General features: G+C 39.6%; 1 protein-coding gene and 1 long non-coding RNA gene across 12 annotated transcripts in view; one reads left to right on the forward strand and one right to left on the reverse strand.

The window, feature by feature from the left end:
- Positions 1-2,275, forward strand: part of ZMYND11 (zinc finger MYND-type containing 11) — a 136,918-nt gene extending 134,643 nt beyond the window's left edge. For all 11 annotated transcript variants that reach the window (XM_039241624.1, XM_039241626.1, XM_039241623.1 and 8 more), the window contains one exon: positions 37-2,275. In XM_039241624.1, coding sequence (XP_039097555.1) covers positions 37-159 — 123 coding nt within the window. In that variant the 3' untranslated portion in view covers positions 160-2,275. The remainder of the gene's footprint in view (positions 1-36) is intronic.
- A 248-nt stretch (positions 2,276-2,523) lies between these two features.
- Positions 2,524-18,670, reverse strand: part of LOC120238049 — a 32,155-nt gene continuing 16,008 nt past the window's right edge. Inside the window, exons 2-3 of the long non-coding RNA XR_005530129.1 lie at positions 2,989-3,142; positions 2,524-2,771 (exon numbers count right to left, since the gene is read on the reverse strand). This is a non-coding gene — a long non-coding RNA (uncharacterized LOC120238049). The remainder of the gene's footprint in view (positions 2,772-2,988; positions 3,143-18,670) is intronic.

Below are 18,670 nucleotides of genomic sequence, written 5' to 3' on the forward strand. Positions count from 1 at the left end.
CCCGCTGCTAACCTGGCCCCGCTCTCTCGCCTGCAGTGCTACAACTGCGAGGAGGAGGCCATGTACCACTGCTGCTGGAACACGTCCTACTGCTCCATCAAGTGCCAGCAGGAGCACTGGCACGCCGAGCACAAGCGCACCTGTCGCCGGAAAAGATGAAGGCGGGTCCCGCGGGCGCCGGCGACGAGCACTCTTCTCAGACAAAGCGGTTTTTGTTTCCAAGAAGCCAAAATTGTTTAGAATTTGCTTCCCATTTTGCACCAGCCTTTAAACACTTTTCGTGAAGAAATTTTGCACAGTAGTTTAAATCTTTTGTTAATGCTCCTCCGGAGTTTTTCAGGGGGTAAAAGTAACATCAGTGGAGGGTATTATTTTAAATAAATTTTAATTGAGAATTTGTTGCATTTTCAGCAAATTTTAAAACATTTTTAGGTTTTACAGAGATTTTAACCTTTAAACAACAGATCTTTAAAAAACAACAGGTGAATACAAGTGAGTTTAACAAAGAAGCATTTAAAATAGATCTGAATGTAAGAACTACAGAACTGTTTCAGAAATAAAACATACTACCTTGATGTGAAATTTATTTCTTAACCTTGTTGAGCTGGTTTTGTTCAGCTTAATTTACGGTTTCAAGGCATCGTCTGTCTACTGGTTATGCCAGTGGGTACGTGGCTGAATTTAGGGAACAGGGTTGACACAGCAGGTGCTAGTCCTGCATATTTTTCCTTAAATATTTCCCAATTGTGTTTTTCATTGTTTCTTTTCAATATATAACTTTTATAACAAATTATTAGCTTTGATCTTGTAGTTTAAAATTGCAGGGAACCGGGGTAATCTTTTACTGAGCTGGATCTTAGAGAAAATGAATATTTAAAATTTAAAGTTTGCACATTTCATCTTTGTCCTAACATGAGTGCTTGTAACAAGATAAACAACAAATAAAAAGCCAAAAACTACCTTTCTCCATCCATGAAATTATAGATGAGGCATACAAATTTCTTTAATGCTTCCCTTCCCTCCCCAAATATCATCTGATTGCCTATTATCTGGTGTCACCTCGTATATTGTAAATTAATACTGAAAGGAAAGAAAGCACTTAAGTTTCACAGAGGCCGTTATGTTTGTAGTAATGGGTCATTGCCTACTAATGAACTCCATCACTGTACACAGAATGAAGAATAATGCATGTTAATTTTCTTGTATTAAAGATGCCGTGATTTGTAAAAAGTCTGTATTTTGCGGAATGTCTGGATTAAGAAGCATTACCAATAGGAATGGATCGATAGTTGAATAATGATTTTTTTATACATAGATATATAAAATACAGCCAGGAAATCTTATTTTTTTTTTTTAAATCTCACCACTTATGTTGTTTCAAAGACTGATCTTAGACCAACTCAAATTCGCATCTATCATTTAGTTATTTTTTAAGGTTAGAGAAATAATTTGTAAATATTTATTTAGACCTTTGATATTTATTAAAGCAATTACACACCATGGAAGTGAAAGAATCAGGAGGAAAACCTTTTAAAAAGTTTTCTCCAGGTTTGTCAGGGTCACTCTAAAGTTGAAAATGTAACTAAGTCTTCTGTGAAAGGACCTGCATCCGGTCCTGATGCTGTTGAGGTGGTGACACAGGCTGATGCAGGCTGCTGCCCCCGAGCTGGGCAGTGACTGGGTGTCTTGTTCCCTCCCTGTCGCTCTGATGTGTGCGCGGCACCACGGTGCCGGTGCCTGGTCTTGAGAGAGACCGTAACCGAGAACACTTACCTTCTCTGATTGTTTTTCAAGTTTTAAGACTTCGATCCACCCCTATGAGAGCAAGTATTGTGGAAATATTTTTGGTGTAAAATCATTCCAGAGTATGTACTATTTACCTGATAGCTGCATGAAAGTAAGATTCGTGTTACTTTGGCTTTTTTGTCTCCGTTGACACGGTTGCAACATTTCCAAGTTACTACAGCGTGAAAACTGTGTGTTTAAAAAAAAAAAAACAAAATTTAAAAAAAGAGATTGTGGCCTGGTTTTGTAAAAGTTTTAGGTAAAATTACAACTGATTGTTTTAGGAATCACTATTAAAATTTTTCTGCAAATCATAAAGCTATATCAAGGTGTTGAGCTTGGCCACTATGCACATTGTAATTACTCATTGTGGCTGTCCAGTTCTATGATGCATTCTGGCATTTTGTAAGCTGCTCTGACTAGCAATATATAGATTCATTTAATGTGTTAACATTGGTTAATAAATGTATTTAAAAAAAACTGGCTTTAATACATTGTTGGTCTCGTCCTTTCCCCTATCCGAAAGCAGACATGGTCACCTGCATGGTGACCCTATACTATGGGTTTATCCACTGGTGACTTCAACTTCCTGTGGAGCCAGTGACTTAAACATCATTCACTTAAACATTTGAGTTGACTTTACCTTTATTGGTCCACAAAAAGACTGAAAATACTCGGACCAATTCTTGAAAATTTTAGGTCTGACTATAAATTTTCTTTTTATGCTGTAGGCTGCATGTTCACCACATCTTGCTTCGAATCCACCTGTGATGCCTGTATCTACACAGGTCTGCATCACCCTCTCGACCAGACGGAGGGGGTGTGGCTCAGCCCTATCTGTGCCTTCGGTACCTCGTTCAGGGGTTCTCAGACTTCGGACAGGAGGACCGCAGGGTGCTCATCAGGACACTGCTGGGCCCCAGCACCTGCACTGCTCACAGCTTCCCAGGTGTTGGTGACGGGGTCATCCTTTCATGAAAATACACCTGCGTTCACAAAAGAGACCGCATAAATTTTAGTATATTAGATTCCTGGGGCCCATCTATAGGCTCCCCCCGCCCGGAGCGGTCCAAGTCCCTTGGGTTAAGAATCTCTGATGCATGGAATTGGAGAGACAGAAGTCTGATGGGCAGGGAGGCAACGGCGGTCCTGTGACTGTGACCTAAATCAGACCATCTCAGACTCCACATGCACTCAGGTTACCTGGGGCTCTCAGCTGCAGAGTCTGACCTGGTGGGTCGGTGGAGCAGGAGTTGTGCCATTTTTCGTCACCTTCCAAGTGATGTGGATTCTGCTGGCCAGGGATCACAGCTCAGAGGCAGGACGTTGAAGGGCACATAAATTAACCACTATTGCGCTAAGTAAAAACCACAAAACAATGCTGTCAGATGAAAGCCTAGAATGTGGGGCACATAGGTAATTTAAAATTTTCTTTTTTAAAAAATTTTTATTTCTGAGAGAGAGAGAGACAGCGTGAGCAGGAGAGGGTCAGGGAGAGAGGAAGACACAGAATCTAAAACAGGCTCCGGGCTCTGAGCTGTCAGCACAGAGCCCGATACAGGGCTCGAACCCACAAACTGTGAGATCATGACCTGAGCCGAAAGTCAGATGCTTAACAGACTGAGCCACCCAGGCACCCCAGTAATTTAAAATTTTCTAATAACCATGTTTAAAAAGGAGGTGACAATTTTAACACAACTTAATCTAAGATGTCCAAAATATTTAACATGCTTGTTTTCCACTAAGTCTTCAAAACCCCATTGTGGGTTTTAGGTTTTTAGCCATCCCCATTTGGACTAGCCACATTTCATTCACACGGGGCTGGTGACTACCCGTAGTAGACGGAGCAGTCTGAAAGAAGGCCTCTGTCTTACCCCGGGGGGGGGGGGGGGGATCACTGCCTTACCTGTGGGCAATCATCATGCACATGAAGGCCTACTTGATACCTAGGAGCTGACAAGAAAATCTGGTTTTGCCAGAATCTGAGCTGAGGGTAGGTTCTTGGTGTGTTTCAGAGTCTGAGATTTTAGAGCTCAGAATTCAGTCATTCAGTCAACACATTCTAAATAGACATTTCACTTAGGCAGCTCTGGGAAGGGATCTTAGAGATCACTGTGGGTCTCAAAGGGTGGTTTGAAAACTCTTATCCAATCCAACTTCTTAATCTCACGTTAGAGAGAGAGCTGAGGCCCAGAGCTGCTCAAAGTCGAGAGCCATGTTCCTAACACCAGCCCCTTGAAGACTGTATATAGGTGGCTCAATAAAGTCGTGCAATGAGAACAACCCTGCCTTCCAGAAACAGAGCAGAATATAACCGAAGGTGGAGAATGCTAAGGAGATTCAGAAGACACAGTGCAAACACCATTAATTTGCTTATTTAACAAATATTTGATCTACAGCACCAGTGTTAGATGCTGAGTATCTAATAATGAGGACATTCCCTGTTCCCGTATAGTTTCTGATCTAGTGAGGGTATCAAATACATACAACGTTCTACTTATAAACCAGACTTGGGTGCAATGAAGAAAAAAATACAAGAGTATAGGATAAAGAGAAAGCACAAAATTTAGAAGGGAAGAGTTAGGGAAGGCTTGGGGAAGGCTTAGGAACGGCGTACGGAAGGTGAGCAGGAGCTCGCTGGAGCAGCAGCACTGCAGACGGGCCAGTATCCATGGCGATGGCTCGTTTCTCTCCTTCGTATGTTTACTACGCACATTGCTTTTAAGATCAGGAAGAATTGTAAAAGAAAAAGTCTTGCTAAGGGGGTCTACAGGGCTTTAAAAAAAAAAAAAGTGTTTTTTTTTTTTCCTTCCCAGTGATGAAGGAGATTTGATGTGGTTGCTGACACCAAAGGACAGGCAGAGGGGTGACTGTCACCACCAGAAGGTAACCAAGGTTAAGTGCACAGGGCCCACAGGAGGCAGGAATCGGTGCAGGGAGTGAAGATCAGAGAACATGACCCGAGAAGTTTGTTAATGGAGGAGAAAAGAAAAAGAGACCAGGGAAATTAGGTTTAGGACAAGAAAAAGAACACTAGACTGACGTCAGCATCATGGTAAGACGTTGGACAAAGAATCAGACCTCTAGCCACCAACCAGAGGGCCTTTATGGCTGCTGTGGGATCCAGCACCGTGTGCCCGGGACGCAGGAGAGTCCCCTCCCCTGTGCACCCAGTAACAGGCGGCAGACCTCTCTCTGGGCTCTCGAACCAGTGGAGCGAGGCACGTGCCCCAGCCCTTCCTGCCACAGTCAGAAAACTCCCTGGAGAGTGTCGGCCTGGGCAGACACCCACAGAAGACAGAGCAACTGCAGACATCCAGGAACCCTTCACGCACTTTGGTTCCCAGCTTTGCACCCCCCCCCCCACCCCGGCAAGGGGAGACAGCATGGAACTGACTGGAGGCAGCAGAGACCTCTGCGCAGGAGAGGAGGCGCGCCGCAGGTAAGCCGGGCCCCCCTGGTGTCGCAGGGCCCAGCTGCAGGACCCACAGTCCTCTGTAACTGGCAGACGGAGGGAGGGGACACAGGCAGAGACTGTCAAAGGGCAGTGAGTAGATGCAGCTTCTGATGACGGCATTGAGCAAGAAGTCCACCAGCAGCGTCTGGGAGCACCACACGTGGGGACTTCTGCGCCGGATCCAGGGTGCGCCCAGGGCCCCCGAGGGGAAACCACATGACTCCCTGCTCTGCAGCCGCTCCTTGTGTTCCCGAGTTCAATAGCCAGAGCAAGCTCTGAGGTCAGAACACAGCCAGGTCCCGCAGCAGGGAAGAAGCCACAAACGTCATGCCACCTTCTGGAAAGCAGGAGAGGTTTCCTTCCAGTAGTCAGTAAACTGAATTGTAAGATCCAAAGATGACCTAAAGCTTAAGAATTCTGCCACAAGAGGGAACAGAGGAGTGGAACAGGTGTGCCATCCTGTCAGAGGTCCCCACATAATACCCCAGGACCTACTGAAGGCAACTAACAAAGCTTTAAAGAGAAGTCTGCTACTTCTTTTTAATTTTTTATATGGTTTATTTTTTATTTTTGAGACAGAGACAGAGCACGAATGGAGGAAGAGCAGAGAGACAGTGAGACACAGAATCTGAAGCAGGCTCCAGGCTCTGAGCTGTCAGCACAGAGCCTGATGTGGGGCTTGAACCCACGAACCATGAGATCATGACCTGAGCCAAAGTCAGACGCTTAACCGACTGAGCCACCCAGGCTCCCCAAGAAGTCTACTACTTCAAATGCAAGAGCAGCAATGCAAAAATACAAGGAACATGAAAAGAATCCAGAATATGCCACTATCAAAAGATAATTCTCCAATAATCAAGGTTAAAAGCATGGAATTTTATGATCTTGTTAATAAAGAAGTAAAAAAATGACTGTTTTGAGGAAACTCTAAGAGCTACAAGAAAACTCGGACAATTCAGTGAAATGGGGGAAAAACACAGGTTTAAATCAAGATACTTCCCAAGGAGAGAAATCTCTGTCTCTCTCTTTCTCACACATACACACACACGCGCGCGCACACACACACAGAATGAAGTAGAAATTGTGGCATGGAAGAACTCTACAAATGAAATGAAAAATGCAAAACAGCACATCTTCAGTGTAGCAAATGGAAAACAGAATAACTGAGTTACAGGACAGGAATTTTGAAATAACCCAATTAGTGGAGAACACAGAAACAATGAAAAAGACTGAAGAAAGCCTACGTGAACTGTGGGATTCAATCAGAAGAACAAATACTAGGGGCGCCTGGGTGGCTCAGCTGGTTGAGCGTCCAACATCTGCTCAGGTCATGATCTCCTGATTTGTGAGTTTAGCCCCGTGTTGGACTCTGTGCTGAGAGTTCAGAGTCTGAAACCTGTTTCAGATTCTATCTCCCTCTCTCTACCCCTCCCCTACTCATGCTCTTTCTCTAAAAATAAACATTTTTAAAATAAAGAACAAACATTAGGATAATGAGGTAATAACAGAAAAAGAAATCAAGAAGCTGAGACCTTTCACAACTGCACAAAAAAACCCATAAAATACCTAGGAATAAACCTAACCAAAGATGTAAAAGATCTGTCTGATGAAAACTATAGAAAACTTATAAAGGAAACTGAAGAAGACACAAAGAAATGGAGAAACATTCCATGCTCATGAATTGGAAGAATACTGTTAAAACGTCAATACTACCCAAGGCAGTCTACACATTCAATGCCATCCCAATCAAAATCACATCAGCATTCTTCTCAAAGCTAGAGCAAACAATCCTAAAATTTTTATGGAACCACAAAAGACCCTGAGTAGCCAAAGTAATATTGAAGAAGAAAACCAAAATGGTTTTCTCTCATTACCCTCTACTACAAAGCTGTCATCATCAAGACAGTATGGTATTGGCACAAAAACAGACACATAGACCAATGGAATAGAATAGAGAACTCAAAATTGGACCCACAAATGTATGGCCAGTGAATCTCTGACAAAGCAGGAAAGAGTATCCAATGGAAAAAAGCCAGCCTCTTTAACAGATGGTGCTGGGAGAACTGGACAGCAACGTGCAGAAGAATGAAACTAGATCATTTTTCTTACACCATACACCAAAATAAACTCCAAATGGATGAAGGACCTGAATGTGAGACAGGAAACCTTCAAAACCCTAGAGAGAAAGCAGGAAACAACCTCCTGGACCTCAACCACAGCAAATTTTTACTTGACACATCCCCAAAGGCAAGGGAATCCAGAGCAAAAATGAACTATTGGGACCTCATCAAGATAAAAAGCTTCTGAACAACAAAGGAAACAATCCATAAAACTAATAGGCAACTGACAGAATAAAAGATAGTTGCAAATGACATATCAGATAAAGGGCTAGTATATAAAATCTATAAGGAACTCATCAAACTCCACACCCGAAAACAAACAATCCAGTGAAGAAATGGGCAGAAGACATGAACAGACACTTCTCCAAAGAGGACATCCAGATGGCCAACACACACATGAAACGGTGCTCAGCCTCCCTCCTCATCAGGGAAATACAAATCAAAACCACACTGAGATACCACCTCACGCCAGTCACAGTGGCTACAATGAACAAATTAGGAGCCTCTAGATGCTGGCGAGGATGTGGAGAAACGGGCACCCTCCTACACTGTCGGTGGGAATGTAAACTGGTGCAGCCCTTCTGGAAAACAGTGTGGAGGTTCCTCAAAAAAGTAACAATAGAACTCCCCTATGACCCGGCAATAGCACTGCTAGGAATTTACCCAAGGGACACAGGAGTGCTGATGCATAGGGGCACATGTACCCCAATGTTCACAGCAGCACTTTCAACAATAGCTAAAACATGGAAAGAGCCTAAATGTCTATCAACTGACGAATGGATCAAGAAGAAGTGGTTTATCTATATGATGGAATACTACATGGCAATGAGAAAGAATGAAATCTGGCCATTTGTAACAACGTGGATGGAACTCGAGAGTGTTATGCTAAATGAAAAAAATCAGGCAGAGAAGAACAGATACCATATGTTTTCACTCATATGTGGAATAGGAGAAACTTAACAGCTGACCATGGGGAAGGGGAGGGGGAAAAATAGTTAAGGAGAGGGAGGGAGGCAAACCATGAGAGACTCTTGAATGCTGAGAACAAACTGAGGGTTGAAGAAGTGGGGGAGAGGGGAAGGGGGGTGATGGGCATGGAGGAGGGCACTTGTTGGGATGAGCACTGGGTGTTATATGGAAACCAACTTGACAATAAACTATGCAAGAAAAAAAAAACCACCAAAAAACCCCACCAAATATTAGAATAATTGGAGTTCCAGAAGGAGAAACAAGGGAGGAAGGGGCAGGAAATTTATCTGAAGAAATGACAGCTGAGAACTTCCCAAACCCAGGAAGAGAACTGGACATCCAAGTTCATGAGGCTAATAGATCACCTTAATAACTCAATGCAAAAAGAACATTTTTAAGGCACATTAAAATGAAACAATAAAAAATATAACCTAGAGAAAGAACTGTGAAAGCAGCCAGGAGAAAAAAGTATGAAGGAATCCTCATCAGGCTATCAGTGGATATCTCAGCAGATACCCTGTGGGCAGGAAGGAGACTCTGTAATAACATATACAAAGCGTTGAAAGAAAAAAATTCCAGCCAAGAATGCTTTCGCTGGCTAAGTTATCCCTCACATATGAAGGAGGAATAAAGATCTTCCCAGACAAACAGAAGCAGAGGGAGTTCATCACTAGACCTCCCTTATAGGAAATGATGAAAAGCTGAGGAGCCTGGGGTGGGCTTCTGACTCTTCATTTCAGCTCAGGTCATGATCCCAGGGTCGTGAGACTGAGCCCTGTGTCAGGCTCCTCGCTGGGTGTGGAGCCTGTAAGAGTCTCTGTCTGTCCCTACCACATTTGTGTGCATGCTCTCTCTCAATAAAAAAGAAATAAATGCTGAAAGGACTTCTCCAAGCTGAAGTGAAAAAATACTACTTATGACATAGATTACACTCAGACTTAGAAAACTCTAATTCTGTTTGTTACTGAATATATAATATAAAAAGAGGTCACGACCAAAAAAAAATTTTAAATGACCAAAAAAAAATTTTAAATGGAGAGTAACAAATGAAGCTTTTTATCTGATCAAAGTAGCATCTGCTTAAATGTTTTACCTATGAGACGTCCTATGTGAGGCTCCTGGTAACACAAAGCAGGAACCTACAGTAGCCCCACAAAAGCAAAGACAAGGAAACAAGGGATACCGCCACAGAAAATCACAAGTTTACAAAAGTCATCAAAAACACAGTGAAAAATAAACTATGGAAGAACAAAAGAACCAGAGGACAGCAATACGGCACTGGTAAATTCTTAACACGTCAATAGCAGCTCTAAATGTAAATGGATTGAGCTGACCAATCAAAATGTAGCTGGTTGGGTTTTAAAAAACAAGATCGAACCCCATGCTTCCTACAAAAGACACACTTCAGGTCTGAAGACACACAGAGGCTCACAGTGCAGGGACGAGAAAAGATACTCCGTACAAGTTCAAACCGAAAGCAAGCGGGGATGCGTATACTTAGATCACACAAAAGAGACTCTAAGCAAAGAATGGTAAGAGACAATGAAGCTCAATATGTAAAGGGGTAAAGTCATCAGGAAGGTAAAACAACTGTCGTTATGTACGCACTTACGTTCTGCCGTCACTGCAGCACCTACAAATATGAAAGCAAACAGTAACAGGTCTAAGGAAAACCGACAAGACAGTCACACTCACGGGATTTAACACCTCACTTTCGGCAACTGATAAACTACCCAGGAAGGGTTACACTAGAACCATGCACTGGGCCAAACAGACCTGGAGACATTCACAGACAGTCTACGCAACAGAAGCAAAATATACATTCTTCTCCAGTATACATGGAGCATTCTCCAGGACAGAACACAGCAACAAGTATTAGCAAATTTAAGAAGACTGAAATCATAACAAATATCTTTTTCAACCACGATGGTATGAAACTAAAAATCAACAAGAAGCAAGCTGGAGACTCTAGAAATACCTGGAAATTAAATAACACATTCTGAAACAACAAAGAAGAAATCAAGAGAAAATTATAGAATATCTGGAAACTAATTAAAATGCAAACAACACTAACTAAAACTGATGGGGGGAGGAGAAGGTGGAGGAGTACTCCCTGCCCCCATTTTAGGAGGCCAGCATCACCCTCATACCAAAGCCAGGTATAGACACGACAGACAAGTAAACTATACACCAACACTGCTACTGAATTTACAGGCAACAGATTTTTTTAAAACTACAAATATTTAATTTAAAAAATCATAAACAAAATCAGTTACAATAATTTTAAGGATTATAGATCTTTCTGAAAGGCTAAATAATATTTAATCAATTTTTTTTCCCTCACCAGGTACTGCAATTTGAACGTGCCACAGCTTTGTTTCATATTGAGATGTTTTCTTTTTGGCAACAGTTCTTTTTATAATGGTTCGCTCTTTTTCAACTGTCAAAAGGTATCAAGAAAAAAAGTTTAACATTTTGAGACAACACCTTCTAGGGTAATGTTTGTTGAATTCTCATGGAAAAATGTCAAGACCAGAGGATGCATTTGGATTCAGGTAATAAGACATCTTGAATATATATTCAGTAGTGCCGCATAATTAAAAATTTTATGGGGACTATTTTTGTGACTCGATTTCCACAAGAATTCAGGTGAAGCAAACAAAAAGTAGATGGTTCGATTATAAAGGTTTTAACATATTTCCTAGTCAAGGCCTACAAAAATGTTAGTGACATTTTGACTTTCCCTAAAAAGTGACATATTGCTGAGACAGACTATACCATGTTGAACACCACAGTATTAAATAAATTAATGGGTAGAATTGTTAGATTAGCTGAACAAGAAACGCCTCATGGGTGTTTTATATTCAACTTCTCTAACAATTCCAAGGGCAGGTCCTCTGATATGGTACATCCATGAAAAGGTAACTTGAATATTGGTAAGTCCGAATATAATCTGCAGAAACCATGCATGGGAGTATTTTCTTGTGGGTATAGTAAGAACTTGTTATTAAGTGAAATATCTTATTTCTTTCCTATTTGCATTTTGCCAAACTCTGCCTACCTGACAATGCTTTTCAAAACATGATGTGTTTATTTTAAAACATATTGATTTTAAAAACCACAATTCATATTAAAAGCTTTAGATAATTATTGGCTCTGGATTTTATTACATGTCTCTTTGCATACTCATGTATTTTCTGATTGAATTTGGCTGTTATATTAGGTGTATTTTCCTATAGCTAAGTAAAAGTTTAATAAATTCTCTTCCATAGGTGGTTCCTATGCTGTGTTGATACAAAATCAGCTGGCCTTAATGAAGCTGATATTCAGTCATATATCCTTTTAAAAAATCTATTGAGAATAGAGTTCTTTTATCTCTTTTTTTATGTCCATAAGTCAATTATTTTTGAAGGATTTTATCTAATCTCATTTTATTCTTTTTTAAAAATTTTTCTTAAAAATCCAAGTTAGTTAACATATAGTGTAATAATGATTTTAGGAACAGAATTTAGTGATTTATCACTTACATATAACACCCAGTGCTCATCCCAACAAGTGCCCTTCGTAATGCCCATCACCCATTTAGCCCATTCCCCCCCCACCCAATTCCCCTCCAGCAACTCTCTCAGTTTGTTCTCTGTATTTTAGACTCTCGTGGTTTGCCTCTCTTTCTGTTTTTATCTTATTTTTCCTTCCCTTCTCCTATGTTCATCTGTTTTGTTTCTTAAATTCCATGTATGAGTAAAATCATGGTATTTATCTTCCGCTGACTTATTTCACTTAGCATAATATATTCTAAGAATATATATATACACACACATATATACATATATATAATCATCATATATTTTAGTTGCATTTGTGTTGTTGCAAATGGCAAGACTTCCTTTTTGATTGCTGAGTAGTATTCCGGGGTGTGTGTGTGTGTGTGTGTGTGTGTACACATCTTCTTTATTTGTCAGCTGATGGACATTTGGACTCTTTCCATACTTCGGCTATTGTCAATAGAGCTACTACAAACACTGTACATGTGCCCCTTTGAATCAGCACTTTTGTATCCTTTGGATAAATACCTAGTAGTGCAAATGCTGGGTTGGCAACAATTATTTTTAATAAAGAATCGTTCACATAAAATATGATATGATACTAGTTTCAGGTTATTCAGTATTTATGTACAGTATGAAATGGTCATCATACAATAGATCTAGTTAACATCTGTTGCCCTACAAAGTTGTTACCATATTACTGACGATATTCCCTATGGTGTGTTATCTGCCTATATGTATTCATTTCATAACTGGAGGACTGGGTCTCTGGGGATTCTTCTCCCCTGTTCCTATGTATCTCCCCTTCTCTCTCTCCCTCCCCTCCGACAATCACCAGTTTAATTCTCTGTATTTATAAGTCTGTTTCAGTTTTATTTTCTTTGTTGTATTGTTTTTAGATACAACATATAAGTGAAGTCCTAGGGGATCTGCCTCTATTTCACTTAACCTGATACCCTTCAGGTTCATCCATGTTGTCACAGATGGTGATATTCCATTAAATACATAAACCACTTCCTTATCCATTCACCTATCAATAAGCATTTAGATTGTTGCTTCCATATTCTGGCTGTTGTAAATAATGCTGCAGTGAACACAGGGGTGCATAGTTCTTTTCAAATTAGCATCTTCATTTTCTTCAGATAAATATCTAAAAGTAGAATATGGATTCAGATATTTCTACTTTTAGCTTTTTGAGGAACACACATACTGTTCTCCACAGTGACTGCACTAATTTACCATTCCCACCAACAGTGCACAAAGTTGCCTTTCTCCACATCCTTGCCAACACTTGTTATTTCTTGTTTTGTTTATAGCCATTCAGACAGGTGTGAGGTGATATCTTATCGTGGTTTTGGTTTGTATTTCCTTGCTGATAAGTGGTATCGAGCATCTTTTTATGTGTCTGCTGCCATTAGTATATTCTTTGAAAAACTGTCTATTCAGCTGCAGCACCCACTTGTTTTTTTTTTTTAAATATTTTTTTTATTTATTTCTAGGCGAGAGAGAGAGACAGCGTGAGCAGGGGAGGGTCAGAGAGAGAGGGAGTCACAGACTGAAACAGGCTCCAGGCTCTGAGCTGGCAGTCAGCACAGAGCCCGGCGCGGGGCCCGAACCCACGAACCGCGAGATCATGACCTAAGTGAAAGTCGGACGCTTAACCGACTAAGCCACCCAGGCGCCCCATGCAGCACCCACTTGTTAATCACATTGTTTCTTATATTCAGTTGGAGATCTGTGTGTATTGGGATGTTAAACCTTTACCGGATGTTAGCCCTTTCTTGTATCATTTGAGAATATCTTCTCCCATTCAGTAGGTTGTCTTTTTTGTTTTGTTGATGGTTTCCCTAGATGTGCAAAAGCTCTTTAGTTTGATGTAGTCCCATTTTTTTTTTCTTTTTTTTTTTTGCTTTTGTTCTACTTGCCTGAGGAGACAAAAAATATCACTTAAGACCAATGTAAATACTGCCTATGTTTCTATGGGAATTTTATGATTTCGGGTCTTACACCTAAGTCTTCATTCCATTTTTATTTTAGTTTTGTATATGGTGTAAGAAAGTGGTCCAATTTCATTCTTTTGCATGTAGCTATCCAATTTTCTATACGTCATCTATTGAAGAGACTGACTTTTCTCCATTGCATATTCTTGTCTCCTTTATTATTAACTGACTGTGTAAGCACAGATTCATTTATGGGCCTCCTATTCTGTTCATTGATCTATGTGTCTGTTTTTTCGTTTTCGTTTTTTTTTTTTTGCCAATGACATACTGTTTTGACTACAACAGCTTTGTAGTTTACTTTAAAATCTGGTATGATGCCTCCAGCTTTGTTCTTTTTTCTCTAGGTTATTCTAGTGGTTCAGGGTCTTTTGTGGTTCCAAACAAATTTTAGGACTCTTTGTTCCAGTTCTGTGAAAAATTCCATTTGTATTTTGATACAGATTGCACTGAACCTGTAAGATTGTTTTGGGTAGTATGGGCATTTTAACAATATTAATTCCTCCGGTTCATGAGTATGATGTATTTTTCTATTTATTTGTGTCATCTTCAATTTCTTTCATCAATATCTTACATTTTTTTTATTTTAGCATGCAGATCTTTAACCTCCCTTGTTAAATTTATCCCTAGGTATTCTTTTTGATGCAACAACGGGATAGTTTTCTTTCTGCTACTTTGTTATCAGTGTATAGAAATGCAACGGACTGCTGCTATATATTGTTTTGTATCATGCAGCTTTATTGAATTCATTTATAAGTTCTAATAGTTTTTGGTGGAGGCTTTAGGGGTTTCAATACACGGTATCATGTTACCTGAGAATAGTGACAGTTTTACTTGTTCCTTTCCAATGTGGATGTCTTTTATTTCTTTTCTCCCCTAATTGCTGTGGCTAAGACTTCCAATAATGTTGAATTAAAGTGGCAAGAGTGGGCATCCTTGTTTGTTCCTGTTCCTAGAGGAAGAGCTTTCAACTTTTCACTGCTGAATATGATGTTATCTGTGGGTCTGTCTTATATGGCCTTTGTTATTTTGAAGTTCATTCCCTTGACACCTACTTTGTTGAGAGTTTTTCACGTAAATGCATGTTGACTTCTGTCAAATGCTTTTTCTGCATCTACTGAAATAATCATATGATTTTTATCCTTTGTGTTTTTCACATGGTGTATCATGTTGATTGATCTGCAGATACTAAATCCTCCTTGCCTCCCTGAAAGACCTCCCACTTGATCAGGGTGTGTGATCCTATAAATGTATTGTTGAGGTTGGTTTGCTAATACTATGCTGTAAGCATGGAGCCTGCTTGGGATTCTCTCTCCCCCTCTCTCTGGCCTTCCCTTGTGCTCCCTCTTTCTCTCAGAAATCAATAAATAAACATATAAAGTAAATAGTGATAGGTATGTATTTGTTATATTTTGTTAATAATTTTCTGGTTGTTTTTATAGTTCTTCTGTTCTTTTCTTCCTCTCTTGTTCCCTTCCTCAGAGACTTGATAACTTTTTTAGTTACTGTTATATTTGGATCCAATGCTCTTATTTTTTGTGTATCTATTATAGATTTTTGATCTGTGGTTACCATGAAGCTCACAGATAGTAACTTATATCCACAGCAGTCTATTTTAAGCAGGCAGTCATTTAAGTTTGAATTCATTCTAAAAGCACTACATTTTTATCCAGAACCCATGTTTATGTTTTTGACATCGTATTTTACATATTTTTATTTATTGTGTGCCTTAACCATAGTAGACTTAGTTGACCTTGCTACCTTTGTCTTTTAAGTGTCATACTAGCTTTATAAGTTGTCTATACACTATGTTTTCTATATGAATTAATTTTTGTGATGGGCATTAAGGTCTGTGTCTAGATTCTTATTTTTATTTGCATATGGAAATCCAGATGTTTGAGGGCCATTTGTTGAAGAGACTATATTATCCTTCATTTTTTGCTTTTGTTCCTTTGTCAAACATTAGTTAACTATATTTATGGACATCTATTTCCTGCCTCCCTATTCTGTTTCAGCGATCTGTTTGTCAACTCTTTTGCCAATACCATTGGGCTCTTTTGCTTCTCCATAAAACCTCAGAATCAGTTTGTTGATGGCTACAAAATAATGATGGGGATTTTTACTAGAATTTCATTGAATCTTTAGATCAAATGGGAAGAAATGGCATCTTGACAATATTAAGTCTTCCTACCAAGAAAATGGAATCTCTCTCCATTTGTTCGTCAGGGTTTTGTAGTTTTCCTCATACAGATCTTATACACAGTTTAGACTTCCACATAAGTATTCATTGTGGAGGTGCCAAAGTGAATGGCATTGTATTTTTTTCTTTTTTTAAAGTTTACTTATTTTTGAGAGAGACAGCAAGCACAAGAGAGTTGGGGAGGGGGCAGAGAGAGAGAATCCCAAACAGGTTTCTCACTGTCAGTGCAGAGCCTGACGTGGGGCTCAAACTAATAAACCATGAAATCTTGACCTGTGCCAAAATCAAGAGTCGGATGCTTAACTAACTGAGCCACCCAGGTGACCCTGGCATTGTGTTTTTTAGTTTCAAATTATACAATAAAAACTATAAAACATTAAAGTAAAGGAGACATAAACAAATGGAAATGCAGCCCATGTTCATGGATTGGAAAACAATATTATTCAGATATCAATATTACCCACAGTGATCAACAGATCTAGTATAATCCCTATCCAAATTTCAAAGATAATTATTTTGCATTAAAAATATCCATCCTAAAATTCATATGGAATTTCAAGGGACCCAAATAACCAAAACAATCTTGAAGAAGGTAAAAGCTAAAGAACTCCCACTTCCAAATTTTAAAACTTACTACAAAGCTATGGTGATCAATACAGTGTGGTACTGACATAAAGACCAAAGGAATAGGAAAGCCCAGTAATAAACTCTAGCATATATTTTCAATGATTTTTTTGTAAGAATGCAAAGACTTCACTGGGGAAATGACAGGTTTTTTAACAAAGAAAACTAATACCCACATGTTGAAAGAATGAAGTTGGAGCTTACCCAACATCATATGCAAAAATTATCTCAAATTCGATCAAAGACCTAAATGTAAGCCCTAACTCTATAAAAGTCTTAGGAGAAAGCATAGGGCAAAAGCTTCATGACACTAGGTTTTGCAATAATTTCTTGGATATGACACCAAAGAGACAGACAACAACAATAAAAAAGCAGAGAAATTGGACTTCATAAAAATTAAAATATTTTGTTCATTGAAAGACACTATCTATGCAGTAAAAAGGTAACCCACAGAATGAAAGAAAATATTTGTAAGCATATATCTGAAAATGGATTAATACCCAGAAATGTATAGAGAACTCCTAAAATTCAACAACAAAAAATCAAACAAACCAATTCAAAATGGGCAAATGTTGGGGCACCTGGGTGGCTCAGTCGGCTAAGCGTCTGACTTCGGCTCAGGTCATGATCTCATGACTCGTGGGTTCGAGCCCTGCATCGGGCTCTGTGCTGACAGCTAACTCAGAGCCTGGAGCCTGCTTCTGATTCTGTGTCTCCTTCTGTCTCTCTCACCCTCCCCTGCTCACGCTGTCCCTCTCAGTCTCTCTCAGAAATAAATAAAACATTAAAAATTTTTTTTAAAGATGGGCATATGTCTTGAATACACATATCTCCAATGGAGACACAGAAACTGCCAATAATCACATGAAAAAATGCTTGAAAATATAAACAAATATTGTTAAAATGTCAATACTACTCAAACCAATCTACATATTCAAGCAATCCCTATTTTTCCCCTATCAAAATAACACCAGCATTTTTCACAGAGCTAGAACAAACAATCCTAAAATTTGTATGGAACCAGAAAAGACCCAAAATAGCCAAAGCAATCTTGAAAAAGAAAACTAAAGTTGGAGGCATCACAGTCCCAGACTTCAAGCTGTACTACAAAGCTGTGATCATCAAGACGGTATGGTATTGGCACAAAAACAGACACATAGACCAATGGAATAGAATAGAGAACCCAAAAATGGACCCAAAAATGTAATGGCCAATGAAATCTTTGACAAAGCTGGAAAGAATATCCAATGGAATAAAGACAGTCTCTTCAGCAAATGGTGCTGGGAAAAGTGGACAGCGACATGCAGAAGAATGAACCTGGACCACTTTCTTACATCATACACAAAGATAAACTCAAAATGGATGAAAGACCTAAATGGAAGGCAGGAAGCCATCAAAATCCTTGAGGAGAAAGCAGGCAAAAACCTCTTTGACTTCGGCCACAGCAACTTCTTACTCGACAAGTCTCTGGAGGGAAGGGAAACAAAAGCAAAAATGAACTATTAGGACTCATCAAAATAAGTGAGTCCTATTAGGAAATGGAAGGAAATGAAGGAAACAATCAGCAAACTAAAAGGCAACCAATGGAATGAGAGAAGATTTGAAAATGACATATCAGATAAAGGGTTAGTATCCAAAAATCGATCAAACTTACACCTAAAAAACAAATAATGGACAAAAGACATGAACAGACACTTCTCCAGAGAAGACATCCAAATGGCCAACTGACACATGAAAAAATGCTCAACATCACTCATCATCAGGGAAATACAATTCAAAACCACAGTGAGATACCACCTCACATCTGTCAGAATGGCCGACATCAACAACTCAGGCAACAGATGTTGGCAAGGATGCAGAGAAAGAGGATCTCTTCTGCACGGCTGATAGGAATGTAAACTGGTGCGGCCACTCTAGAAAACGGTATGGAGGTTCCTCAAAAAATTAAAAATAGAACTATCCTACCACCTAGC

The sequence above is a fragment of the Hyaena hyaena genome, unplaced genomic scaffold, assembly GCF_003009895.1.
Source record: "Hyaena hyaena isolate Hyena2069 unplaced genomic scaffold, ASM300989v1 scaffold_197, whole genome shotgun sequence".
NCBI classification, from domain to species: domain Eukaryota; kingdom Metazoa; phylum Chordata; class Mammalia; order Carnivora; family Hyaenidae; genus Hyaena; species Hyaena hyaena.